Source organism: Aulostomus chinensis, chromosome 5 (genome assembly GCF_037954235.1).
Source record: "Aulostomus chinensis isolate RoL2024-O1b breed Wild chromosome 5, RoL_Achi_v1.0, whole genome shotgun sequence".
Taxonomy (NCBI): Eukaryota; Metazoa; Chordata; class Actinopteri; order Syngnathiformes; family Aulostomidae; genus Aulostomus; species Aulostomus chinensis.
Window position 1 is genome coordinate 8,291,914 of NC_141324.1, and position 27,869 is coordinate 8,319,782.

The following is a 27,869-nucleotide window of genomic DNA, read 5'->3' on the forward strand; positions in this document are numbered from 1 at the left end:
TGAGAAGCTAAGTGTGTCGGAGAGGAATTAAAGAATGCATTTCCCCTTCCAATTAAAAGCCTTATTTGCACAACGTGAGGAGAAGAAGGGAACATTATCAATGAGGGGAAGAAAACACAGTGTTACAACTCAGGAGGCACTATTACCGAGGCTGGCAGTATGCAATTAAATAGTGCCATTTAGACAGAGCTACTGCTGCTAATAAATGCACAACATACAGCAGAGATAAAACTGGCTTTGGATGTACCTCAGAATACCATTAAGTGAGGGAACAGATGACTTAAATGTAAGCAAACGGTAGCAAAATGACTACATCAAAGACGATGACTGCATAAAAACGTAGATTCTCAGAGAGAATAATGACTCGCTACTGTGTGACAAAGGTAAACTCAGTACTTGTGTGGAAAATATCAAACAATGCTCTTGGAAAAAGACAAAGATTTTATTGAGAAATAAAGACGTAGTTTCCCAGGGTATGTTCCAAATGAAATGTATGTAGGGCAAGCACCACTCTACTCCCACACCGCATTAAAGCGTGTTTGAGTCATCGGCCCCCTCAATTCAGACTGTGCAGTGTGAGTGGAACTCATCCGCATTGTCATAAGAATGTACAATTGCTGACGCTGTAAGCTAGCGAGAAGTCCAAATGGGTCACAGATGTAAGACTAGTGGAAATCGATCAGTAAATGAGTCCTTTTTATTTGTGTCAACCCTACAGACAATTCAGAACATCTTAAACATTGGATATTGGAATAAACGAATCTCCTAACAACCTTCCCCACTTCCTCCGCTGAGCTTCTGATTTTAATCACTGCGCCTGCTCCTTGTACTTCTGGTGCAGCATGAGCACATCCTCCTGGGAGATCCTGGTCCAGCCCTCGCTATGAACATGGTACAGGTTGACCTGCCCTCCACTGTACGCATCGCGGTACGTGGCCTGGTAGATGGCGCGACGGCCAAGCTCGCATGCCTCCTGCACCGTCAGGTCTTGCTGCAGGCCGCTGTCCATCACACCATAAGCGTACATGGAGCCGGAGCCCACAGCGAACAGGTCGCCACACACACGGTTCCCCTCTGAGTCGACGTAGTACAGCCCTGAGGAGGGAGGACAGAGAACAGTCATGAGGAAATGGAATGAAAGTTAACAATAAAAAGAGGGTTGTGTATTTTTCCTCGCTCGGGTGTAAAGATTTGCCGGGAAAACTAAGATGGTGTAAATTTAACACCAACACTGTCACACAAATATACACAAACCCAGCACACACACGCCATTTCCTCCAGAGAGAATATGAGCAGCTGCAACCTTTCCAAGTGAAGTAAGGCTAGCAAATATGAACAGCTGCATCCTCTTCAAGTAAAACGAAGCCGGCCACGGAACCTGCTGACAAGGCGCGGGCCACATCGTTGTCTGCCCAGGGGCCCTGCTCCAGGTCTTATTGATCTCTGCAAACACGCCAAAAATTAACTATCGACCCGCAACTCGAGCTGCAAAGGTAACTGCACCTTGCACCTCAAGGGGGAGGACAAAAAAACAGCGTGCTCACATCCTGTGGACATCTCGCGCCTTCATATCCCTCCACAACAGACATGCTTGATATGAGGAGGGGTGTCCTTCACCGTGACATTGAATGACACACGGATGAGTGAGCCCACCCCACACACCACACAAACATGTAATCCCACTGCAGACCCTCAATGGTCTGATGGACCTGTGAGGGACAGTTTACTCCACACCACACTTCGTGGACACACGAGAGACATTTTGTTCCGCACCATGACACGCTCGCCAGGCCTGATCCCAGAGTGACGTGGATCGAGTGACTAGCACCAGCATGTCAGCTCGCCCACAGCCACCCTTAGATGCAGATGGTGAAAAGGCAGCCTGTGAAAAGGGCTTTTTTCCATGGTGCTTCACCACCGAAAACCTGTGAAAACTCTACTCAAAAACATGGGAACACACGCATATAAAACTAACTAATATTCACTGTTATCTCCCACATTAATACACACTTTGAAATGCACTCAGAATGCAGATTCTCACTTGTGGTTCCTCAGCTAAACTCGTGACAGTCTATTAGGGATAGAGAGCCACTTGTTTTTCTGAAGAAGCAAAAAAAAAAAGGGGGGGGGCCTACCATGGCTTTCAACTGGCAAATTGCAGCTTCCTCAGCCAGTCATTTGCTTGCCGTGATAATCATCCAACGCCTGACTATGCATGGGGCTAATTTGCCATTCTGAGACCTGCCTGTTCCTCTCGAAAACTGTAAAGGGACTCGTTAAAATCATAATAGGCAGGCAGAGAGAGTTGTGAAGGCAGCCTCTCATGTTGAGTAGCGTAGTTGACAGAGGTGGATGAGGACTCTTTAGGAGGTCCAAGTTTAGAAGCAGAGCGGCACCACCGAGCCCATTCCATTCCTTTCCACACACACCTGGGATCTTTGTTGAGGCTGACGCAGTATTGCTCAATGGCACCTCAAACAGAGTGAGAAGCTGCTTTCAAACGTGCCAGAGGTGAGGCATTCATAAAGCTAACGTTTAAGCGGAAGCAGCTGGATTTGAAGATCATATGAGAATCCGTCTTGTTAGGCTGCAAGTCACCTGCTTGTATTTGAAGCGAGAGTGGTTCGGTGAATCGGTGTCCTTCGAGGAGATCGGTCGTGCATTAGTTGTGACAACAGCGAGAATGCCTGTTCAAAACAACAATGGGGGCTTCTGAGGAGGTTAGCATAAATGCTACTTCTTCTATGAAAGGAGAGTAAAGAAAACCACGACAGGCTTTTCTCCATGGAAAAGACATTTTCTCTCTTTTACCAACTGGCTTTGACTTCTTTGCAAGTTCGTTGATCTCATTGGTTGAAGTTAGCCTGTGACAGACAGATGGTTCATCCAATCACCTGCTGGGTATTTAAGTATATGACTGTCAGCCTTTTTCCAAACACTTTCTATGGGGAACTTTCCAGATGGTCTTGTGTAACAAAACTATCTGGCGTGCTGCTAGGATGGTGGAGCACTACCCGCCAAAAGACTCCGTCACTCAGCTGATGGGAGTCTGTTTATTTCTTTGCAGCTGGCCAGACTGACAGCGTCTCCGGTTAGGTGAGGAGCAGCAGTGTGGTGGATGAGTGGCTTGAATCCGATGGGTCAGCGTCACTCATCTGTCTTCCCTCAGAGTACACAGCTGGGTCAGTGGGAGAAAAGAGCAGCACTTCTCTCATCAAAAAGCTACATGCCATTTCATCACACACCACCTTAGCAGCAGAGGATGCTATATGGAATGTTATTGCTTTTTCTGCATCAACAGCAAAGCCACTTAGCTACCGCCGAGCACTCACTAGAGCCTGATTACTAATGTCATATTCTTTCGCACAGTCACATTTGCCAAGGCGCCACAACAGATTTGATTCATTTTGCGTGAAGCTTTAAGACACTCCATAAAGGAAATAAGTGCTCATGACATGATTGTAGCCAGCTAAAGAGCTTCCCACCTAATCACGATTGATTTCATTTACATGACATTTACCACGCTAGTCGAGCGTTGGCACCGCGTCTGCAGAGGTAAGGCGCCCCACCTACTAAACCTATACAGGGATCATTATTTTCTCAGTGGATTGCCCGGGATTTAACATGTGTCATTTACATTTGTTGGCATACAGGCGAGCTGCCGTTGTTTGCGCCGAGCTCTCCGCTTTCCAAATAAGGCTGGCATCAATCTCAGAGACTGTACAGGCAAAATGTATGCAGGCCAGTTGTCCGGGGCTGGGACCCAACGTCCATCATGGAGCTGCTCTCCCACTGGCCCGCGGTCCCAGCCTCATCGATTACCCATTACTGTGTCACAGCGCCTCTTTACGCACACCTTCCGTGACGTACAGCCTCTCACAGCTTGGCATCAACGAGCAACAGCTTACAGTAAGGAGAGAAAATGAGTGAGGCTGCAGTGCCATCTAGTGTGTCACTCTGGCAACTACGGATGTGTGTCTATTTGAGGGGACACGTTATGCTTATTTCGAGTTTTATCTTTTAATTATGGGATTCCATTTGGGTTTTTTTTGGTTTGCTTGTTTTTAACAGCATTTCTGATGCTGTTTGGTCAATAAAGACATTACTTCAATGTGTTTTTTGTTTTTATCCAACAGCTAGTCAGAAAACTCACCTAACACCCTTCAAACGCATGAAGGATTCTGCACTTGTCATCCTTAAGACATCTAGTCGACATTTCCAATTTGCAAATTTTTTACTTGCAAGATGACCGACACCCACACCACACAAAACAAAGAGCTGCAAATCTCAGCAACTAATGGGTTAATTGTGATTCCTTTGTCATCTAAGTCTAGGTTTCGTGGAGCTCTGGGTCCAATTCTAAGGTGCCTGAAATAGAAAGGTGTCATTTTACCACGATAATGATGAGGTTATTTGGGGACCCATAACATACTAAAATGACACACTGGTGATTAATTTTATGGTTTTGATGCAGTCCAGAAATGGGCTCCGAACCCCAGGGAGCCGATTAAAGCTATCATTCACACACTAAAAGATAACAGGGCCCAATCCCCCGCCTTCCCAACAAAGTCAGCAAAGGCCTGATAATCTGGTGGTTTTAAAGATTATCTTTCCAGATTTTCCTGTGCTGTGAGGTGTCTCACGTGTGATGATCTGCTCAAAAGAAGATCGGGGCCACCCCCCATTTGATATCATACATAACGAACATGTCCAATATAGCCAAAACCAGGGACACACACTTTGGATTGTCACACAGAACCGAACAATAGCCTATCAGGAAGCCAGCTGCCTGTCTGACTCCTCAAGTATCTTTAAAATGCCTTTTTCCAGGCATTGAAACTGTTACTTTCGTATTGTTACTTTTCGTATTTCTTTCCTTCGTATTGATAGGCAGCACGGTGGTACAGTGGTCAGCACTGTCACCTCACAGCAAGAAGGTTCCGAGTTCAAGCACGGGGTCTTTCTGTGTGAGTCTCCATGTTCTCCCTGTTCCTGCTGGGTTCTCTCTGGTACTCCAGCTTCCTCCACAGTCCAAAGACATCAAGAGGGACCAGGTTAATCCAGACTCTAAATTGACCGTAGGCGTGGCTGTGAGAGCCAATGGTTGTCTGTCTCTATGTGTTGGTCCTGCCATGGACTGGTGACCTGTCCAGGGTGAACCCCGCCTCTCGCCCAAAGGCTAGTGGAATAGGCTCCACCCCCCCTTGACCCTTAACAGGATAAGCAATAGAAAACTGATGGATGGATGGATGGATGGATGGTATTCCTTGACTTTACAAAGTTAATTAAAAGTTAAGGTCATGGAAAGAGCTGGAAAACTTGAGATACAAAATGACTGCTGGAGGAGTGGCATTGTGGGGATAAAAAAGCAGTGCTATCAGATCAGCATGAGCTGAATCTTACAGAACAGAGCAGCTGGTCTGATGTACATGATCTCATCCACATCGGCATTTACCTGGGCCTCTCTTGTCCCAGCCACACACCATGGTTCCCATGCTGAGTCCCATGCCCTTGTACTGGTACACCATGTTAGCCAGCAGCTTGGAGGCTGCAGCCACCGAGATTCGTTCCTTGTTGCGGAGCTCGTAGATGCGGCACTGGCGGGCCAGCAGGCGCTCCCAGAAGCTGCAGTCAGCAGCTCCTCCCGCCATGGTACCCAGCAGGTAGGGATTGATCTCTATCACCTTCTTCACCGTCTGCGAGGCGATGTAGGAGCCCGCTGTGGCGCGGGAGTCCACCGCCACGATAACACCATGCTGGAACTGAGAGGTAAAAGCAGAAGAGGAACGTATTCATTCCAATAATAAAAAAACATGGTATCTATGCTGGTCCCTGCACCTCTGAGCTACAGGAGCCTTCTATTCCTATCAAGGTGAACTGGGAAAACACTGACTTCATATCAAAGACTGAAAGAATCTTTACTTTATGCTAAATATGTTCAATTTAATTACAGCTTTAGTTTTTACTGGGCAAAAATGAACAATTATCAGAAATACATGGTTGAGCTCTGCCCGAGAGCTGCTGGGTGAAAGGACACACTTGTGCCCCCGCCTCCAAAATTCTTGAACAGCCAACTGACAGTCACAATAACAGGGTAAGACTAATCCGACTGATCCGACAGTCAGAGGGAGATGACGACTGCAAAGATTTCCATCAGCCACATCGTTCCTACGCAGGGATTTCAGAATTGGGTTAGAGTGATTTCATCTTGTATCAACATATCATCCTGAAAACAATGAATGCAGGGACGGTGCTGCAACTCCACTGATTTCATTGTTTCAAAGTGAGACAAAAAAAAAAAACACTCTGGGTGTTTGTTTACACAGTAATTGAAAAAAGACAAAGTGTCTGGGGTGGCAGTGCTAACCACTGCACCACCGTGCTGTCCCAAACTCTAAAATATAGTGGTGACGCTTTTATTTTCACACATTAACACAATTGGCAGGATACTGAGGTCAATAAAACTGAGTTCATTTCTACTTATTATGCAACAATACAGTCATTACTGTAACAACCCTTATATTAATCTGTTTCAATCAGCATCTGAGATGGCGTCAACCTACCATACAACAGCATTAGGCCATTCAACCCCATTAGCCTGCAGCCCAGTAAGGAGAAAGACTTGAGCAACCTACAACATGAGGGAGGGAAACTACTTCTGGATACAAACTGCTTTAAAATCGATCTTTACACGAAATACCTGATAACTAGCAAAATGTACTGTCATATGAAAAATGTATTGTGATAGGTGTGTGTGCGTTTATACTAAGACCTAAAATACATGATGTATTGCTCCTGCTGCCACGTCTGATTGGCAAAATTAGTAACTTCACTAAACACATTTCATGTGTCGTTAAAGTCCACCAAACACCGGATTCAGTATTTCCATCCAAGTTTTAAAAACTTGATCTTAACCTTCCATACAGTTTTTTTCAGCCGTGATAAAAATGACAAGCTCATTTCCACTGCACAATCTGAGGACGTGGCTGAGGTTTAGGAGGAATTCTAAGGTTTTCTTCGTGTAGTGACGATTCAACTTTAAGCATTACTTCACTTACTGTGACACTCCGATCAAGTCAAACCAAACTAACACGCATCCTGCATGGATGCGGGCGACCGATGCGGTGACGCGCACAGCCGTTTGACGGGAGAGCTAACGGCGCTTCTGTCGACGTAGCACAAAGAGCCTTGGATCCAGATCTGACGTTACTCAACACTCGTGTGATTGTTGAAGAATCCACAACAGCACATAAAACAACACTGTTAGCCGGAGCTGACTTATCCTAGGAAGAGATGGCCGTCTGTAGCTATGCTAGCATGCTAACGCTAAGTTGTGGTGTTAACGTCTGCTCAGAACTGCGTTCAGAGTCTGGAGGATTTTATACGTGTTATGTTTTTACACAGACAAAAGTCATTTGAGTTTGGTGATGCCGGCTGACCACAGCGACCCACTTTGATACATACTTTGAATGCTAAGGTGGTGGTTCCATGCAGAAACTCTATTTTCCTCTCGACGCCATCCTCACCCGCGGGGCACAGCGGATTTCTGACGGAAAAACTGAGGTTGTCTCCCGATGTAAACTCCAATCCCAGGCCCTTCTCTCCGGGACCACAACCGAAGGCGTAAGGTTGACAATTTTCAAATGAAAAATCCGCACAATCACTGTTCAACACACTAGCAAGAGCCATCTTTGAAACTGTCCGATGAGCAAGCAACTTCCGCCGTCCGTTTCTATGTGATTAAGTCATAGTCGAAGTAGAGCCTGCAGCGCCCCCTGTGTTTGTGGAGGGCCGAAGCCTTTGTGCAGTGCTGGGGTTGAGAAGTATTATCAAGTCAAGTTTCATACTTGCAAGGCATAAGCTTGGATAAATAATGCCATTTTATGTAAAATGTTTCAAGTATAGGAATTATTTAGATAATCACATCTGGAGAGGCTCTGCCACCCTGGTCACCCTCAGCCACACACACACACACACACACACACATACACACACACACACACACACACACATCAGTGATTTTCTCCATCTTGGATCCTTGTGTTGCCCTTTCTTTCCTCCACCCACTTTGCCCTCCTTTCCATCTCTTGGTGATATTCCTCTTTCAGGTCCTCCCTCTCTCTTTGGCTCCATCCCTGGGCTGTGATGTGGAAGAGGTCCACGTTGTTTCCAGAGTAGGCATCCCTGTGAGTGGCCCTGTACACGGCCTCTCTCGCTAAGGAGACGGCCTCCTCCTTACTCAGGCTCCACATCAGCCCTCTGTCCAGTACCCCATAAGCATAGGGAGACCCCGAGCCCACAGAGAAGATGTCTCCCTGCAGTCGAGCACCATCGCTGCACACGTATATTAGCTTTGGACCACTGTGTGGGGATTCAGAATGCGACATGTGACGTGCCTCTAGGTCCCAACCACACAAAGTAAGGGCCACGCACACATCAGTCCCTTTAAAAGGGTGCAACATAAACGAGAGGAGCTTGGCGGTGCCACTTATTGACAATCGGCGCTTGTGCCGTAACTGGTAGAGTCTGATCTCCCTCATCAGGATGCGCTCCCACAGCATGCAGTCCGCCCCACTACCCGAGGACGTGACCACTAAATGGGAGTGAATTGGAGTTATCTTATGCACAGCTGGGCAGGCAACAAGCCCTCCAGCACTGGCACGAGTATCAGCTGCTGCAATGATGCCACCTTGGAAAATGAAGCCCAGGGTTGTTGTGCCATGACACAGAGCGAAGGGCCTGTGAATTGTTATTTGATTGTTAGCTGTGGAGAAAGGAGGTAAAGCTCTGGTGCAGAAATGGGACGTGTTTGGCAAAGGCGGAAGAAAAAAGTTCATGGGAAAGCCATTATTTCCTTCTGAGTTATTCAGTCTCCTATATCCAAGGCTGCAATAGTCTGTCAAATGAAAAGGTGTATCCTCGAAAGTTGAAGCGGGAAACCACTTGTGGTGCACAGGAGAGCCCTTGAAGCTGCAAATATCTTCCAAAGCCATAAGGATGTAGGCGGAGTAGGTACAGATGCTCCTGAAATGAAGATGGATCAGAAGTAATTCTCAGGTAAACAAAATGGTTTTACCAACTGGTTTTACGTGAGGACGACTGCCATCGACGGCCACCCTCCCATCTACACTTGACTCCAAAGATGTCATCCCTTTTATAGGCCCCCCCCCAAAAAAATGACAGCTTGCACAAAAACACTCATTACTGTGTAAAAGCTTTTCAGTTGACACAAGTGATATTTTATCTTGCGTGCGGTGAGAGGGAAGCTGAGAGAAGCCACTTTCTGCTAACCTCAAATGTTCTGTCGGATACTTTCTCGTTGAGTGAAAGTTCATAAGCTGCATTTTTTTTCTAATTGCTTTCAGTTTTACCTGTTCCAGGATGCTTCATCCATACCAGCCCTTTGACACAGTTTGATGACTCGTCAGAAAAAAAACAAAAACTGTTTTTCTAAGAGGGGAAAAATTGAGAGAGGGGAGTATTTTTTTTTTCTTGTGCACTTAAAAAAATGTTGAGAATGAAGTCGAATTCAGGAAGATTATGTTGCATCATGCACTTCAGGAGATGGCTAGAAATGACAGAAATAATGTTGAAGTGCTGAAACATTCAGTGGCAGTAAGAAAATCCAATTACAAATTCAGCAATGCCCTCTACAGAAAATGTCAACCACTAAGTGGTTCTATCGTAGCCCTTTAGCATGAGAGAGCCGGGCCACATCCCAGTATGTCTTTGAAGACGGATGCAATGCCCCGTTTGCCTCTTTAAAAGGAAGTAAAATACAACAAATCTGACTTTTTCCCATTTTCCATTTCTCCTTCTTATTTAATCAGAAGTCTAACTGAGCAGGACTGGTAGGAAAGTTGGAATAGAGGAAAATGTCAGATTTGTTGTGTTTTGTTGCCTTTTTAAAGTGACTGAGTAGAGCAAACAGGACATCACATTGATCTAAAAGGTTATTGGGAGTTTCAGACCCTGGTTTCCCACATTGGAAAGCTAAGCTCTACATCCCAGCTCTTATTACTACTCCAAGCATGTCTCTGAATTGGTGTTTTTTAATTAGGTTTTCTTACTCTCAGTAAATGTATCAGCACTTTGACTTCATTCTTGACATTTCAACTGTTCTTCTCTGAGTGCGTAATGAAAAAATAAGTCTCCGCTTCTCATTTTTCCTCATCCCCGGCCCCAACACTCCATCACAGGGTTTCTTTACCCCTGCTGCCACGCTACGACTTGCCCCTGGCATAAACGGTCTATGCGGTTGTTTAGGGCCACAATCACCAGAGGGGGCCACACACTCACTGTGACTCTGTACTTCTAGCTCTTGTCGGGCTTATAAAGTCCGTGTGGTCATGGCTCCTCAGAGAAAATTTAGGAGCGGCGCTCAAGGGCAAAAAAGAAAAAGATGGAGCTGGAAAAAATGGCGAAGGATAAAGGTATGTTGTTGTTGACTCAAATCATGAGAACAAGCTTGTTGATTTTAGATCATTTACTCTTTGCTTGCTAGCTAATGCTGGCTAACATCAGTAGGATTGCATCATCATTTATGATTCATAAAGGCGAGTGTTTTCTTGCAACATCTGACCCAGTGCTTTGGCACAAGACCCAGTGTTTTCTTGCAACATTACACACTGGTGTTTTGGTTTATTATTTAAATAAATAATCTATCAAATGTCCAAATTGCCCCAAATTGTTTCAGACTAATGATTGGCTTTGTAGATATGATAAATTGTATCTTTGTAGATCATATTTTGACATATTTAATTTGATAATTTGCAAGTTTTGAAAAAATTAGCTTTTCAAAGCTTAAGCTGGTAAAGACATACGTACGATCATCTATGGCACAAGAACGCCTCACTGGATTTGCCATTATGAGTGGAAACCATGGGGTTGGCAGGGAAGTGTCATATGATGATGTCATTGATGATTTTGCCTCAAGAAAATCAAGGAGGAAAAGATTTTGAAGACTATCTGATATTGGAGGGTCCATCCATCCATCCATTAAGGGTCGCGGGGGGGCTGGAGCCTATCTCAGAGAGGCGGGGTTCACCCTGGACAGGTCACCAGTCCATCGCAGGGCCAACATAGAGAGACGAACAACCATTCACACTCCCAGTCACACCTACGGTCAATTTAGAGTATCAATCAGCCTCGTCCCCTCTTGATGTCTTTGGATGGTGGGAGGAAGTTGGAGTACCAGAGAGAACCCACACAGGAACAGGGAGAACATGCAAACTCCACACAGAAAGATCCCATGCCCAAGCCGGGACTGGAACCCGGAATCTTCTTGCTGTGAGGCCACAGTGCTGACCACTGCACCACCGTGCCGCCCATATTGGAGGGTGAAATGATGAAAAGCCACAGGCTACACTTGTATCTTACTTTTCATTTTATTTTGAATATTTTGCACTGAAGTTGATTGTTCACTTCATTATTTATCATTTTGACTACTGCACTCAAGTTGATTGTTAATTGTTATTGTTATTTATTTTTGTTCTTTGTCAGATTTTTGCTTTTTTTTTCCAGCCCAGGCCTACATTAGAATAAAGTAAGACATTTGTTGTCAAGTCAAAACGCTACAGTACTGACAGAAACAGCTAACCCCAAAGTCTTCTCTTAAAACGTGGCGTCAGGCAAGCAAGCGTGTACAACTGCACGACTTCTTAATTTACAGATTAAAAGCAGCTTTCTGAATCGTGTCTACTACAGCCCATAGTGAAAGTACTATGTCTGCTCGATGACACAGCCCTGTTCCTTCAGGAGGCTTCCCAAGCGTCAGTGGCTGTCTAAACTATCCAGTCCCTCCCCGAGGCATCTGGCCTTTACCTCGGCCTAAATGGGTGCACAGTGGCTTCTGCTGACTTCTATTTACAATGTATCTGTGAGAAACTCTGTTACACTTGCTGGGGTCCAAAAAAAAAAAAAAAAAAAAGGGGAAATGCAGAGGTGCTTTAACCTTTTATCCAGTAAATGAAAAGACCTGAAAAGTATTCTACCACTGGATGCAAAGAGAGTTGTGCGTGAAGGGCGGCGTTCCTCTCACAGAAGCGATAAGCTGCCCAACTGCTGCTCAGTCGCCATTATGTTCTTAACTCAGTACGTAAATTTGTCAACAGGATGCTCAGCGACTTCTTGTAGAAAAACAAAACACACGACATGCAAAATTCTGCTGCTCTGACAGCATACGAGCACGGCAGGCGACAGTTTCCTCAACAGCACTGATGGGCTCAAACTGTACCTAAAAAAATCCTACATGCATTCTGAAATTCATCTCTCAACACATCTTTTCACACTTCACACAATTTCTGTGAAATGTTGTCTTCTGTTTTTACATCTTGATTACTGCTCTGCAAGTGTTGTTTTTGTTCGCTTTCTATGTGCTGTACACTGTTGATATGCTGCAATAAAGTTGTTATAAAATGGACCATTCTAAGCATACAGTACCTGCTTCCCCCCTCTTATGTGCATGCATGGAAGAACCATAAATGGTGTCAGTATTTGTTTCATGATGGATGAGAGTTTCAATGTATCTCTGGAAGTTAGACGACAGCTGTGTCCTTCTCATGGCAGCATTTAGCCAGCTCATTTCTCATAGCTCATAAATGTCTGTGCATAGGCAGCGGGTATATCTCGCAGCCTCAAAAGAATAAAGTTTTGAATTGATTTTGAAACGATAAAAGCAAACTCAAATTATGAAGTCAGCTAAAGATTTGATCATTTCTCTCTCACCACCTCATTTACCATGGGAGCATTAGCGCCGGAGCTTGTAGAAGTCAAAGATTGGAGGCACAGCAGCCTGTGTCTGCTTACTGATACTTGGTGACACCAGGCTGATATATTCAAGTGTCTTGGGTGCTTCTGCAGCAATGGAGAGACTGTCTCCCTTGTCTGAATCCCCCACATAATGTGGGATTGTTGCTGTCGGGGATCAGGAGGGACAAGATAAATTAGAGAGACTGTTGGACTGCCACCAGCGACGCTTGGCTGAATCTTAAAAGCATTTTATCATTTTTTGTAATAAATCTCTGTGAAGCTCTTAATGAATTACGTTTAAAGTCTGCTCACTCGATTTTGGAATGAGAACCAGTGTAGCCCTCTGAGTCCTCAGCTCCTTTTCACCATAACGATGACAATCACAATCATAATCATAATCATAACGTACTGTAGATTTATATATGGCCTTCCAAGGTGGTCGCTGCCCCTCTCTCGGGTGATGTTGAATCAAACTGTGGTGGAAAACAACTACAATCACCCAAGAGTTGTTCTGAAGTACATCTTTGAGGCGCTTGAGCGTTTCTTTTTATGCTACTTCATACTTCCATTCCACGGCATTTTATTGCACTTTCTACTCACCACACTGTTAATTTGACAGTTAGAGCTTCTTCAGATGAACATCATGAATACGATATCACCCTTTTATCGGACAACACACCTCCAGCAATGATCTTTTCCAGCCTTCCTCATCCTCATCCTCCTTTGTCCCTACACAAAAACAAACAAGTCAGATGTCCCATCCGATATCAGCTGATCAAAACAAGATCCGACAGTTTTACCAGCTCAAACGTTTTACTGCAGTACCACTCAGGGTGCTGCTGGTTGTGGGGCTGACTCTCCTCGTCCGCCTGCTTGTAGTATCTGGACTTCTCCTCCACTGTGAGTGACTTCCACTGTGGACACATGACAAAACACACATACACATGCACACACACACACACACACACACACACACAATAACAGGTTAAGCATAGACACCCAGCACTGATCTATGCAAACTAGACTTAGACTTTCTTTATTGTCATTGCACAGAAAAACGCAGCAATGAGATTTGGCAACGAAATGTCATTGCTTGGCTTCCGGATTACAACACAGATGGAATTGTTTGGCAGATTAGAAATTAAAATATAGTCTATGTGACTAAAAAACAAGAGCTAATAATAATGAGTGCAACAGAAAATAAATAGATAAAACAGAATGTAGACAACAGAATAAACAGTGTAGACAACAGAATAAACAGTGTAGACAACAGAATAAACAGTGTATGTTATTGCACAAACTACCAAGCAGCACTGAAGTTTGTGGAGCAGTGCAAACACACAAGCTGTGACCCAGCGCTCTGTTGACAGCAGCAGTATCCTTGGTGTTGAACCTTCACGCGTTCTCTCTGTTCCTTCAGGAACAACATGAAGGTGTTGGATGGTTTCTTAATGCTTCCTAGCCTTTGTCCATCATGGAAATACACAAGGAATCCCAGTCAGATTGTTTTGTCATGCTTCCTCTTTGTCATTTGTCTGTCCGTCGACCACTGCCACCCATTGTGAGCCAGTCACACACATTAAAAGTTGGGGGTTTTCAGTCCAAACTCACCTGTGTTTTTGGTGCCTCGTCTGTTGAGTTGTACTGAGCTGCAGACCCATTCACCTTCTTTCTATTCTTGCACTAATAAAGAAGCAGAGGAACCTGCATGAAATGAAATGCCCCTTGTGAGTGTGTGTGTGTGTGTGTGTGTGTGTGTGTGTGTGTGTGCGCGTGTGTGTGTGTGTTTTGTCCACTTTCATGGCCATAAGCAGCTGCCTCACTGCTCAGCGATGTGGCTACACGCCATATGGATGAATCACTGTATTTGTGTATGTGCGTTTTAATGGGATAGAAATATGAAGGTATACAGGTATCAAGCTGTTTCTCTGCTGATGATTTCGAAATCAAATTCAGCAACATGAATGATGCAGCCGAAATAGAACCTCCCTGACAGGTTGTGATCATCAGAGAACACAATGATGGTGGTTATAGGAGAATTTTCCATGAATGACAAGCCTCTCGTGTTAGCTTCAATCGTCAAAACAATATTAACAAGACAATCTAGTTGCATCATGAAGTCAAGGTAAGAATAAGAACCTCTGAATACTGAGGTCAGAGTAAGAAGCAATGGAAGTTGGTGGGTCTCCCATCCAAAGGTGCCGACAGGAAGTGCAGGTGTCTGAGCATCATCATTTTTGAGGCGCAGGTTGTCATCCTGCAGCCTTCTGCTCCACTTCCAAATGACTGACAGCAAATACGCCTCTCCCGCTGCCTCCTGGTGGCACCGGTTATACACTTTTCATGAACAGGATACATTTCGAATGTCTGTTAAAACAAGGAGACGTGGTGGAACACAATGAAACCGACACTGTCACATTATGAAATCAGACCTGATGGCACTGATGGACCAATGGCTTTCACTGAAGCCTCCCCACCAAACTGCAGTTGTCCATTTTCAACTAAGACGGATAAAAATGGTGGGAGCAGAACAGCCATTCTCTCAGCACCACTTTGTTTTCAACACGTTACGCCTGATGAACACACATCTTTTCCATACAGTTCCATCCTTTTTAGCAGCCCCCTTACACTGTGTGTGTGTGTCTACCGGCCAAATAAACAATGCCTATCTTTTATCTCAGATTTTTCAGACTTGATCTCGATCGCTCACACCAGTAACAACAGAGTCATCATTGAAGGTGATTTTAACTTCAATCAATCAGACCCTTCAGCTGTAGAAGTCTTGAAGCTGCTCAGCTGTATGTCTTCAATCCAGAATGTCCAGCAAATTTTACTCTTGTGATGGGAAATCTGACAGTTCACACAGCAAACTCAGAGCAAGCCTGCATAAAGTGGCTCCTCTAAAAATGAGGTCGCTCCTGACCCAGCTCCTACATGGAGAAATAAAGAAATTAAATGATTAAAGAGAAACTGATGCATTGCAGAGAGAAGATAGAGAATAAATTAGTAATTAATTATCAACTTTTTCCATGAACAACTCTCCATCTTCAGTAGAGCAGTGCAACAAGCAAGACAAGCACGCTTTGCTCTACAGATGAATGACAAACCCCAAACTCTCTTTTCAAGCATCGATCTATTAATTAACCCTGCTTCTATGGAATCAAGCAATGTGTCAGCTGACTGCAGATGTGACAACTTTGCAGCCCACTTCAGCAATAAAATACAAACGATCAGATCAAATTTATTTCAATCCCAGCCAAGCAGTTTCAACACAAAAGAACCTTTGTTTTGATGTGATGGAGCACTGGCGGAGTGTTGATGCTGAGCTGCTCAGAAAAGTTATCCCACAGTTCAAACCAGTGAAATCGCTATTTAGACCCAATTTTCTCATCCTTTTAAATCAATTTTAGGCTTTTTTCAGCATGTGTTCAGCATTCAACACAGTCATCCACTCAAAACTCATCACAAAACTTACAGACCTCGGCATCAGTTCCCTCATGTGCAACTGGCTACTGGACTTCCGGACCAGCCGGCCCCAACATGTCCGGCTGGATAACCACTGTTCATCTGCCATCACCATAAACACCGGCGTACCACAAGGCTGTGTGATGAGTCCTTTCCTCTACCCATGACTGCAGACCTGTCGATGATTCCAACCCCATCATGAGGTTTGCAGATGACACCACGGTGATAAGCCTCATCAAAGACAGCGACGAGGCCGCCTACAGGGAGGAGGTAGATCGTCTGGCTGAGTGGTGCGACACCAACAACCTGCTGCTCAACGCCAAGGAGCTCATTGTGGACTTCAGGAGGAACGCTGAAGCACACCCACCCATCCTCATCAGGGGGACGGCGGTGGAATGTGTGAACAGCTTCAAGGTCCTGGTAGTCCACATCTCAGAGGATCTCACCTGGACGACCAGCTGCTCCAAGATAGTCAGGAAGGCTCACCAGCGCCTCTTCTTCCCGAGGACTCTGAGGAAGAACCACCTGTCCTCAGACATCCTGGTGAACTTCTGCTGCTGCACAATCGAGAGCATCCTGACCAACTGCATTACAGTCTGGTACGGGAACTGCTCTGTCTTGGACCGGAAGGCGTTGCGGAGGGTGGTGAAAGCTGCCCAGCACATCGCCAGAGCACCACTTCCTGCCATAGAGGACATCTACAGGAAGCGGTGTCTGAAAAGGGCTGGGAAGATCATCAAAGACTCCAGTCACCCAGCACATGGACTCTTCAGCCTACTGCCCTCTGGGAGGCGCTACAGGGGCCTCCGGACTAAGACCAGCAGGTACCGGAACACCTTCTTCCCCTCTGCCTCCTGACATCTGAACCACATCAACACTAATGGACTGAACATTGCACTACTTCATAATTTATCTATGTCATATACTTATATTTATATTATACTATATTTATCTGTCATGTACTTATATTTATAGTCTGTTTATAGCTTTCATATTTATAACCATATGTACAATCTGTTCATAGCCTGCACATACTTATAGTTATAGCATATTCATAACAATGTTATATACCTGTGATATACCCATGTATATATCTCCTTCTGCCGTGTACATTTGTAAATATATTTATACTTGCTAAGCACTTCTGGATGGATGCAAACTGCATTTCGTTCCTCTGTACTTGTGACATGTTCAATGACAATAAAGTTGAATTCTATTCTATTCTATTTTAAATTAAGATGCTATAAATATTGTGAATTATTCTCTTCAGACATGTGGTTTTCCCTAATTTTATTAAGACTGCCATTTTAAGACCTGTTGAAGCGAGATCATTTTGATCCATAATTACAGACCAGTATCCAATCCGCCCTTTTTAAGTGAAATTTTAGAGAACCTGGCTTTTAATCAGTTAAGTGATTATATGAACAGCCACAATTTTTTTGACCAGTTACGCTGATTACACATTGCTGTGTCTCCTACTCCATCCATCCATCATCCATCATCCATCCCTCCATCTTCCCCCTCTTCTCCTGTTCAGGGTGGAGCCTATCCCAGCAGCCTTCCCCCTGGACAGGTCACCAGTCCATGGCAGGGCCAACACATAGAGACAGACAACCATTGGCTCTCCCAGCCACGCCTACGGTCAATTTAGAGTCTGGATTAACCTGGTCCCTCTTGATGTCTTTGGACTGTGGAGGAAGCTGGAGTACCAGAGAGAACCCAGCAGGAACAGGGAAAACATGGAGACTCACCCAGAAAGATCCCGTGCTGCAGCCGGGGCTCCACCCACAACCTTCTGGCTGGGGGGCCACAGTGAGGACCACTGCTCCACCGTTCCAGCAGCCGATTTAAAATCTTTTTACCTGCATTTTAGCTATCCAGTCATAGTTGGCAGAGAACTTTCTCCAGCTAAATCAGGACTAAACTGAGATTTTAATGATTGATCCTGAAGCTCAGAGAGAGAAGCTGAATGTAAAACTACAACACCGGAGCTTGAGCCCTGGCAGCAAGTGAAAACCTTGGGGTCATCTTTGATTCGCATGTCTGTTTTGAACCACACACCAGAAAACATTAATCATCTCAAGAATTCTCCCAGAGTGCAATTGTTTCTCTCCCAAGCAAAAACAGAGACACGAATGCATGCTTAAATGACCTGTGGAACTGCCTCCTGCAATACTCGACTATCTGGTCTTCCTAAGAAGAATTTCTCTCAAACTCAGCTGCATGAGGACCAGAAAGAGAAAGAGATCCTTTTATTAGTTTTTAAACCTCTTAATGGTCTTTTTCCTAGCTATTTATCAGATGTACTTTTATCTTAAGAACTTTAGAACCCTCAGGTCCTCCGGCAGTGGCCTTATAATCATCCCAGTTAGAACAAAAACCTATGATGAAGCACCATTTTATTTCTACGGTCCATGTTTGGAGAACAGCCTGCCTGAAAACCTGAGGGCAGCAGAGAACGTGGACATTTTTAAAAGCAAACCCAAAACCTACCTCTTTAGTCTGCCTATAAGCTTCAAAATGTTTTGCCAGTTCTTGTATCAGCTTACTATTAATATTTACCATCCTCTTCCATTATCATATCAATTTTATTGTATTATATTCATATAACATTTATTCATTTATTAATCTCATGCTCCTACCTGCATATTTGATTTATTTATCATCCTGTTAATTATAATATAATGTAAGAGTGTGTGCGCGTGTGTGTGCTGGTGTTGGGAACGTGGGGTGGGGTTGACGCACCTTGTGTTCCATTTCATTTGTATGAAAAGTGCTATAAAAAAATAAAGCCTTTTTGATTTACTGATTAACGTCACTGTGGCAGCTGTGCAACATTGATTATTTTATGATTTGTGGTCATTACACAAAATTGTTTGCCATGTTAGTTTAGAACCAGAAAATTATCTTATTCCTGAAGTTCAAGAGTCATTCAAGTTAATGGGAGGCTGCGAACGTTGTCATCAGGCGTCTCACTAAAGACAGGTTTGAATCACAAAGAGAATCCCCGATAAAAATGAAGAGTTTAAGAGTAGGCCTGGGCATCCTTTGACAGACCTGCTGACTTCACCACGACCTTCAAACATAAATCAGAAGGACCTGCATTTTTTTTATATTCTGAATAATAAATCATTATTTTTTTCAAACATTACTTTCATAAGTTAATTCGTCTCCAAGTATCTTACCAAAAAAAAAAAAAGTTGTACACCGCGATAATGTACGAGATGTGAAACGAAGCCACTTGCCAGGCCATTTTGGCTCAACGTGACTAGAACTGCTAATGGTTGTTCACGTTCTTGCAGATCCAAGATGGCGCCAGTTTCCCGCAAGCAACCGTAGCTAACTCATCTTGTCTCACCAAGTCAGTCGGCTAAATCATGGCGTCCGGCAGCACAGGGAGCAAGGTGTCCTGCGGGAGGGATTTGAATTGTGTGCCGGAGGTAGCCGACACACTAGCAGCGGTCGCCAAACTCGGGTAAGGGGAGCGTTGGCCCGCACCGGTTAGTTGAGGGTAGAAGTGAACTTGTGAAGCGCACGCGTCTCGTTGCTAGCGTGATACGAGTGCGTGATGCTTGCTAAGCTAGCCGGTGAATTAACAGCACGTGCCCAATCACAACGAAGCCTGTGCCGGTTTACGGAGTTCATTACGCGACCCGAAGGGGGACCCAGTCCGGGCGGATGGAGAACTTAGTTGGATAAACGGGTTGAAAATGTTCTTTCTGTGGATGGTCGTAAAACCGCGTTCAAACTAAATGTTTGTGTTTGTCCTTTGCCCAGGTTCGACTTCCTGTGCATGCCGCTCTTCCACCCGAGGTTCAGGAGGGAGTTTAAGTTGGAGCCCGCTAAATCCCGACCCGGAGCCCAGACTCGGTCCGACCTGCTGCTGTGTGGAAGAGGTGAGCTCTCATGTTAGACACTGGAGAAGAACGAAATAAAACAGCAACAACCTCCAAACAAAGAATTCAAAGATTCCTCGTGTTATAAGACTTTTTCCCCCTCTCAAACCAAAAAGAAACAGGTTGCCATTAAAGTATCTGATGAATTCAACCTGATGTCCTGTGGCGCCGAATGCTTTTGTGGAGTAGCAAAGCCGTTATTTACCTAACATTTGTCAGGCTTTGATTGGAGTCCTCTTTTGGTTCACATCTTTTCCACTATTCTTGTGTTTTTCTACCGGGGATTCTTTGGGTTTTGGGGAAAAAAAATGCCCTGATGATCATTTCTGCACCTTTTTAAATAATTATGCACCTTATTATCATGTGTAATTGCAACAAATGATATTTTCAAATATGACTAGATTGACAGTGTTAGATTCAGTTCTTCATGTCATTCAACACTGATGTTCTTCCTCTCAGGGGGCCAATAAAAAACCTCTTGCACCGTATTTAAAAGCGTGAGAGGTTGACAACAGGGTTCAGAGAGAGGAAACTATCCACTGTGTCCAGGTTGAAGCGAGCTGACGCCATTTCTCTTTTCGTCATCTTTTGTTTTTGGTTTTTTTTTCATTTAGATTGGAATACCCTCATCGTTGGGAAACTGTCTCCATGGATCACTGCAGACTCAGAAACAGAGACAACGCGCAGAAACTCAGAGGCTGTAAGTTTCTCACTCGGGACGCTTTCTCCAATCCAGATGTGGTTGCTGGATCTTTTCTATCTCATGTGAACAGTCCCTCTGAACCAATTTCAATTCGGCAGGTCAAGGTTGCTATCAAACTCTGCATTTCATTGTATGTAGTCTGTTTTTCACATAACGTTGACTGAATTATGTTCAAGCGATGCAGGTTGAGCACTGGGGGTCACCCGCAGAGGGTGTCCACGCTCTCTAACCCTCACCCTTTCACACCAAAACACGCGTGTTTATGTGGTTTTTTGGACACGTGTTTGCTAGGCATTAGGGCCCATTCAAGCTTCCAGAAGACCCGGGTCTGAGCTCCTACTGTGAGGCTGTACTACTGTGCGTGCCTGTGTTTTTTTTGTTGTACGTCATCACGCTGAAAACATCATCATTACACATAAACGTGCACCAGAACACCGAGGTAAACAACAACGTGGACATCGTCGAGTCGAACGTTAGTGTTGTCGTTGCGTGCATTGCAATGTTGACTCTTTTTCAAAGCGTACAAACTTGGCGCAGATTGGAAAATGTCAGAGCGCGAAAGCAGAGAAGGAGGGTTTTTTTTTCTGGAGCTTCCACAATGACAGCCTGACAGGCGGCACAGTGACAAAATCAGAATGTGGCAGGAAGGTAGATCTGCGTCAACGGGTCACATTGCAGGAAACCTGAAACGACGCGGGTTGCCCTTTTCACACTGCAGGTGAGCCAAGCAGAGCCGAGGCGAGCCACTTAACACCCGGGTCGCTTGGAGGGTTGGTGGGCGCGGGTCAAAATGCTGAGGCGACCCTTTCAGAGTGCCCTAACACCCACATGTTTGGTGCAGTGTGCAAGGGGCTTTAGTAGCATTGACTGATGTTTGGGTGCTGCTGCGCTGTCTGATTTTTAGCTTAACGAACTCGCCATGCTTCACATGGTGCTTCTTTGTCAGGTTTTGTAGCACATCAGACATGTGTTGTTGTTGTTTTTTACATTTCATTGCATGTCACATGTGTTTGTTTCCAGGCTCTGGCCCAGGAACTGGACTTCTCAGCCTACCTGGGTCTGCCCGTCTTCATGATCCCCCTGAAGGGCCCTCAGAATGCCAACCTGGCGCGTGTGCTGCTAAACCACATCCAGTCAGGACACCACACGTCAAATGTAAGACAGGAAGGTGCTGTTAGTCTTAGAGGGTGAAGCTGGCAGACAGCCTAACTCAGTTCTCCTCTTAACCCGACTAGTTCTGGATTCGTGTTCCGCTGATGGCTCCAGAGGACATGCGGGAAGATGTGATCGAGAATGAGCCGACCACATGCATCGATGAAACTAATGTTGATGAGAAGACCTGGAGCTGGTTAGTTCCTGGCCCACCACCTGAGCAGAGTCACTGATGTCATGTCATGGCTCATTTTGTTCAACTGTGTCTCTTACAGGTGGCACTCGTTTAGGACCCTTTGTGATTACAACAAGAGGGTCTGTCTAGGTGAGGGAGCGCTCCGTGAAGCACTAGCTGAGAGGATTAGCACATCGTGATAGCCGTGTCCTGTAGTCAAGCTCTGCCTTGTTGTTTTCCTGAAGCTATCGAAGTGGTAGAGGACGTGCCGGCTGACACCGTGGTGGATAAGTGGCTCGGGGAGCCCATCAAAGCAGCCATCCTTCCCACCAACATCTTCCTCACCAATAAGAAGGGCTTCCCCGTCCTGTCAAAAGCACATCAACGAATAATCTTCCGTCTCTTCAAGGTATGAGGTCACAGTGGCGAGATGTGGTGAGTGAGTCATCAGCTGAATGTGAGGTGCTGTTTCACTGAGACCAGTCTCTGTTCACAGTTGGAGGTGCAGTTCATCTTCACAGGCACAAGCCGCCACACTGAAAAGGACTTCCGATCCTACTTGCAGTACCTGGAATACCTCAACCAGAACCGGCCAGCACCTAATGCCTATGAGCTCTTTGCGAAGGGCTATGAAGATTACCTGCAGTCTCCCTTGCAGGTGAGACTGCACCCTCTCCTTTGTCTCCCATAGAGAGCCAGCAACAGAAAATGACAGGATCAGGTTTCACACTCTACCCAGCATTCCAGTATGCAAGTACACCACTTAGTTCATAGCAGAGAGTTTACAGAGACAGTCCATGGGGGTGGAAGCGCTGTTTAGGCAGCATGGGTGTTCTATGATGAAGAGCTCATCGTCTTGCATTGCATCTCGAATTCTGAACCAAACTGCTGTAAACACATTCCCCGCCGCCCTCGTGTTTATTGTGTGTGTGTTAAAGTGGCACTAAGCTATGACGACGCGTGTCGTCGTGCATTGATTGAGCTCACGTAATTCCGCGAAAGTGAGACTACAATCGATGGAATCCATCGCAACAAATTCTTGCAATACTGCAACTGAAGAAGTGATGAAGATTCTACAGTTGCGCTGTAAGAAATCGTCTCCTTGTCTTGATGACACTGATCCAAACAGCTCTGGAGTAATGTTGCCCCAGGATCTTCGTCCAAAATTTTTGTAGAAAAATAACACTAATGCAGTATTTATATCTTCCATCACCATCAACCAAACAACACTTGGATATCAAACTCCACACCACAGCTCCAGCCCAGCTGTTTGTGTTCTAATTACATTTGCTTCTTCCTTTTTGTAGCCCCTAATGGACAACCTGGAGTCTCAGACATATGAGGTGTTTGAGAAGGATCCCATTAAATATTCCCAGTACCAAATGGTAAGACCCAGAACCAGATGTGATGTAGCTCCAGTGACCAGGTCTCTGGAGGGGTGCTGACCCTCATGGTCATGCAAACACTACGTAGTTTGTTGAGATGCATCAATGGTTTTCTTGTGCTGTTCAGCTGATGTCACCTTCAGCTTCGGGTCATGAGTCACCTGACATCAGATAACTTTCACTTTCAAAGAATTTCTCTGGTTTTCTGTGTGTCTCTCATGGTCATAAATTCAGGCTGCATGTCAGACACAGGCTCTTCATTTATATTCTGAACTTCATACAAAATATGCAAGTATAATTTAAGATCTCTTCCACTGTGAGCATACAAGGTTTTAGTCAGTAGGGCAACTTGTTGTGTACTTATTGTTCACTGGCTGCCAACTGACACAGTTTGGTGGTCTTTGTCATGGCAGTCGTCCTGCTGCTAGCGTCCACGCGCTCCTCAGCTCTGCCCTGGTGCGACTGAGTTTAGAGCTCAGGAACATTCAACACAGTCAGGGTCAAAGTTGGCAAGTCACCTTCAAACTGATCCGTGCTTTTGTAGAAACTCTGTCGTCTCCTGTCCACAGGCTGTATATAAATGTCTACTAGACAGAGTCCCCGAGGAACAGAAGGACACCAACGTTCAGTGAGTAGCGTCACAATCTTTGACTGGGGTTTGAACTCAGGATGATGCTTCGCACTTGAATTTCACATTAAAAGGTCTGTGAAATGGAATTCAGTTCTGTTTGTTTCTTTATATTGACATGTTTCTGGTAGGAACACAAAAGTGGGTGGGGCTTTTTTTGCAGATATTAATTAGGCTTTAAATTAGCAACTAGAACTGAACATGCGTTACACTTCCTGCATTATGGGGAGTGCCCACCACGGTCTTCAGCCGGATGAGCTGGTTAGCTCTCTGCTATTGAAGGTGGGCAAAGGATTTTATCGTGGGACCCTCAGACTTTCCGAATGTTACCAGATTCTGACGGCATAACAAGTCATTTCTCAGGAGTTGTGCGGCACTCCAATAAATGTCTCCACCGTTTCACAGCTGAAACCGTAGGCAGCCAACTCCGGTGCACCAAGGTCTGGTTCACCTCCCGCCGACCTGACTGGGAATAGATGATTGAGTTTTTCTGACCAAAAAAGGACCTGGTTCTTACAGTGAGTTTAGTCATTTCACTGGGTTTGTGTGACGCTCAGTGCTGTTCATCCAGAATATTAGTCGCTTCCACAATATGAGTCCATCAGAAACACACAGGGCAACACATGGTGGACAGGGGAGGGACATAAATGTCAAAGGAAGCATTTTCATTGAATTCATGTACTTCCCTGAGTAAGGATAAGTCATTAAACATGATTTTTTTTTTTCTTCTCTATGTCAAAACCCCACAACCCATTCGATGGATAATTCACAAAGAAATGCAGGGTTAAAACACGGAAATTCATTTCACAGGGCCTACCAGCAACTAAGAGAATACTTCCTAATACTAGTAAAGCTCTTGGGAGGTGTTCAAACTCCATTGGTGAGTGAATTCCTGCAGCAGTTGTTGCTGCTTGCTCGTGATCGATCTTGTTTCCTTCATGCAGGGTGCTGATGGTGCTGGGTGCAGGTCGGGGGCCCCTGGTCAATGCGTCGCTGCGTGCTGCCAACCAGGCAGACAGGAAGCTGAAGGTTTACGCTGTAGAGAAAAATCCCAATGCTGTCATCACGTGAGTGGAACACTACACTAGAAGTCACTGCGCCGATCTGCTTCTAACTCTCTAACAAACACTTGTGTATCATCTGGTCAGTGCAGTCTCATGGGTCGCTGTGGTAGTGGTTTCACCTGGTTTGTAATTGTGTTCCACTCAGGCTGGAGAATTGGCGCTTTGAGGAGTGGGGCGATCAAGTAACAGTGGTGTCATGTGACATGCGAGATTGGGTTGCACCAGAAAAGGCTGACATCATTGTAAGCGAGCTGCTTGGATCATTTGGTGACAATGAGCTCTCTCCTGAGTGCTTAGACGGCGCGCAGCACTTCCTCAAAGGTATCTCCAGCACTTTAGTCGCCTGCTTTGTGAAGAGCACCTGTTCTCGTCCTGTTCCTCCCATGCAGACTTTCACCTCTAATCACTGTCTCGTTCCTTACCTCGCCTCAGATGATGGAGTGAGCATCCCCTGTTCCTACACGTCCTTCCTGGCTCCCCTGTCCTCCTCCAAGCTTTACAATGAAGTACGAGGGTGCCGGGAACTCGACAAAAACCCAGAATGCCATTTTGAGACACCGTATGTTGTTCGGCTCCACAATTTCCATCAGCTGGCTGACCCAAAACCATGCTTCACCTTCACACACCCAACCACAGGTAGACTGAAGAAATAATGAACGCACTTGCAGCCAGCAGGTCCTCGTGTTTGGAATATGCTGACTGCCATTTTTCTTCTTTCAGACATGAACAATAACCGATATCAGTGCCTCCGATTCTCTGTGGGGTGTAACTCAGTGCTTCATGGCTTCGCTGGCTACTTTGAGACCACACTGTACAAGGATGTCACACTCAGTAAGTCTGCTTCTCCCAAGGGGTGTTAGGTTGTGTTAAGATGTAGGCTCTAAACAATGAACTGTGTGTCTGTGGCAGGTATAAAACCAGATACACACTCGCCTGGAATGTTCTCATGGTTCCCCATCCTCTTCCCCCTCAAAGTAAGTTACACAGCCGGTGAATTCCATTTGGTCCGAAATATAGAAAACTAAGCTGCTCCCTCTCGGCTCCTTCCTCACACTAGCAACCCATCTCCATATCGCGGGATGATGATGTCACAGTGCGATTCTGGCGCTGCAACAATGGGAAGAAAGTGTGGTATGAATGGGCTGTGACCGAGCCCTCCTGCTCTGCCATCCACAACCCTGCCGGACGCTCCTACACCATCGGGCTGTGAAGCTCTCACACACACACACACACACACACACACACACGTAACCGTCAACACACATTTCTAGTAGGACTTGTGGCAGTTAGAATTTGCGTTTGATGTATTGAGTTAAGCCTGGCGTTGTGGTGTGGTCCCTCTGAATCAGTGCGGACTGAACCACCAGTCGTAGGCACACTTGAGTCGGCGATGGCGAAGCTGATGGGATGAACCAGGTTTTTCCATCTGTTTTGTCAGAACTTGCTCCAGAATTCAGTTCCAACTGTTGCTGTGACAGTGGCACAGCGTGATCAGGTCAGGCACGTCACCGCTCTGCAATCGCCTTTTTTGTTGTTGTTGTTTCATGTTATTCTGGACTGTTGTGAACAGGCATTACACACATCACGTTTGATCCAACCGAACTTCTGCCTTATCAAAGACATTCCATACCAAAACCCGTCTTCTCAACACTGGGTCACTGGGCGCTTGCACCCTTCAGGTCACATCACATGTTGTTTGCCATGTACCTTTGTTGTTTTGTATCTGTATGTTTGAACCATGTCAATAAAGACACTGTAATATTCTCCATAAGCTCAAAGTGTCAAATGGGTTTGTTGTTTTTCAGTTGAAGATGTAAGGCAAGGCGCAGTGATGAGTTTGTCCTATAGATGTCGCCCTCAGCCAGCAAATCTCATTTGAAGCGGCCACACAAAATATGTTGAGGCAAATAGCGGCACATTTAGCTCCAGATTATTCACAATGTTTGACATTAAACTCAGTTGAAGCCTTTTGGAGGTGCACCTGATGAAGAACGGGTCAGCTCATGACTTCAGGCATGTTTAGTACAGTGCTGGCGGTCCTGGTCAGTAAGACGCAGCTCCCACATCCTCACCCTGCACTACTCGCCCCTCATCTTCCATGTATTTGAGCATTTAGGGTTTTTCTTATGAGAATAGATGGATGTCCCTGAGTCCGCTGGTCCTCAAACACACCCATCTGGTCTCAGCTGCTGGCCTGTACCCTGTTACACCACTGGAGCAGCTGCCTGTGTGCCTATGCTCTTCTCCAGGGAAATTCTAGTCACTTTTTAAAGTACCGTGATGTTTTCACTCCTGACAGCTAAGAACGTTGAGTGTGTGTGTTGCACTGCATCCATTCATGAACTTGTAGCTTGCAAAGACAGACGTACCAGTAACCTGTCAGTAACTCAGTTTCAAGCCTCCATTGTCTTCCGGAAAATCAAATACACACAAACTACAGTAAAATTATAAACCGGTGTTTACCCTAACAGATTTATCAGACACTATAAGAAGAGCTGTTTAAACTGGTGGTGTCTCATAGTTCATGTGAATTTAAGCAACTATTAACAACACTTTTTAAATGTTTTCAGTCTTTAGAAGATGACAATACATATGCATGCCCAGTAAGCCCAAAGCGATCGACAAACATGAATTTAAGGACATTTTACGCT

General features: G+C 45.2%; 3 protein-coding genes across 3 annotated transcripts; 1 reads left to right on the forward strand and 2 right to left on the reverse strand.

Moving 5' to 3' along the window:
• Positions 1 to 421: 421 nt before the first annotated feature.
• psmb5 (proteasome 20S subunit beta 5) lies at positions 422 to 7,740 on the reverse strand. The gene is made up of 3 exons (XM_086202864.1): positions 7,465 to 7,740; positions 5,456 to 5,762; positions 422 to 1,095 (listed from the first exon to the last, which is right to left on the reverse strand). Exons 1-3 carry the CDS (start codon positions 7,687 to 7,689, stop codon positions 809 to 811), a joined length of 819 nt encoding a protein of 272 aa, XP_086058990.1. The 5' UTR covers positions 7,690 to 7,740; the 3' UTR covers positions 422 to 808.
• A 272-nt stretch (positions 7,741 to 8,012) lies between these two features.
• Positions 8,013 to 16,324, reverse strand: psmb11a (proteasome 20S subunit beta 11a). Its single transcript, XM_086204838.1, has 5 exons — positions 16,226 to 16,324; positions 14,362 to 14,433; positions 13,568 to 13,664; positions 12,808 to 12,915; positions 8,013 to 8,764 (listed from the first exon to the last, which is right to left on the reverse strand). The coding sequence occupies exons 1-5, from the start codon at positions 16,322 to 16,324 to the stop codon at positions 8,013 to 8,015; spliced, it is 1,128 nt and encodes a 375-aa protein (XP_086060964.1).
• A 3,163-nt stretch (positions 16,325 to 19,487) lies between these two features.
• On the forward strand, positions 19,488 to 26,989 carry prmt5 (protein arginine methyltransferase 5). The gene is made up of 16 exons (XM_086204818.1): positions 19,488 to 19,690; positions 19,993 to 20,111; positions 20,726 to 20,811; positions 21,835 to 21,969; positions 22,050 to 22,162; positions 22,242 to 22,291; positions 22,387 to 22,550; positions 22,638 to 22,799; positions 23,449 to 23,526; positions 24,096 to 24,154; positions 25,099 to 25,221; positions 25,364 to 25,539; positions 25,651 to 25,854; positions 25,939 to 26,049; positions 26,128 to 26,192; positions 26,276 to 26,989. The coding sequence occupies exons 1-16, from the start codon at positions 19,593 to 19,595 to the stop codon at positions 26,426 to 26,428; spliced, it is 1,896 nt and encodes a 631-aa protein (XP_086060944.1). The 5' UTR covers positions 19,488 to 19,592; the 3' UTR covers positions 26,429 to 26,989.
• Positions 26,990 to 27,869: the final 880 nt, after the last annotated feature.

What these genes read in the sequence shown, in the direction of transcription:
- psmb5 (XM_086202864.1), bottom strand. Translation starts at nt 7,689, where the DNA reads ATGGCTCTTGCTAGTGTGTTGAACAGTGATTGTGCGGATTTTTCATTT. An exon ending in CCACCACCTTAGCATTCAAA is followed by an intron (nt 5,763 to 7,464) that starts GTATGTATCAAA and finishes TTTACCTCTCAG; the next exon opens with TTCCAGCATGGTGTTATCGT. An exon ending in CTGGGACAAGAGAGGCCCAG is followed by an intron (nt 1,096 to 5,455) that starts GTAAATGCCGAT and finishes CTCCCTCCTCAG; the next exon opens with GGCTGTACTACGTCGACTCA.
- psmb11a (XM_086204838.1), bottom strand. Translation starts at nt 16,324, where the DNA reads ATGGCAGATGAACAGTGGTTATCCAGCCGGACATGTTGGGGCCGGCTG. An exon ending in ACGAGGCACCAAAAACACAG is followed by an intron (nt 13,665 to 14,361) that starts GTGAGTTTGGAC and finishes ATGTGTCCACAG; the next exon opens with TGGAAGTCACTCACAGTGGA. An exon ending in CCTGGTGTCACCAAGTATCA is followed by an intron (nt 8,765 to 12,807) that starts GTAAGCAGACAC and finishes CTTTCTCCACAG; the next exon opens with CTAACAATCAAATAACAATT.
- prmt5 (XM_086204818.1), top strand. Translation starts at nt 19,593, where the DNA reads ATGGCGTCCGGCAGCACAGGGAGCAAGGTGTCCTGCGGGAGGGATTTG. An exon ending in CAGGACACCACACGTCAAAT is followed by an intron (nt 21,970 to 22,049) that starts GTAAGACAGGAA and finishes TAACCCGACTAG; the next exon opens with TTCTGGATTCGTGTTCCGCT. An exon ending in AATCCCAATGCTGTCATCAC is followed by an intron (nt 25,222 to 25,363) that starts GTGAGTGGAACA and finishes TGTTCCACTCAG; the next exon opens with GCTGGAGAATTGGCGCTTTG.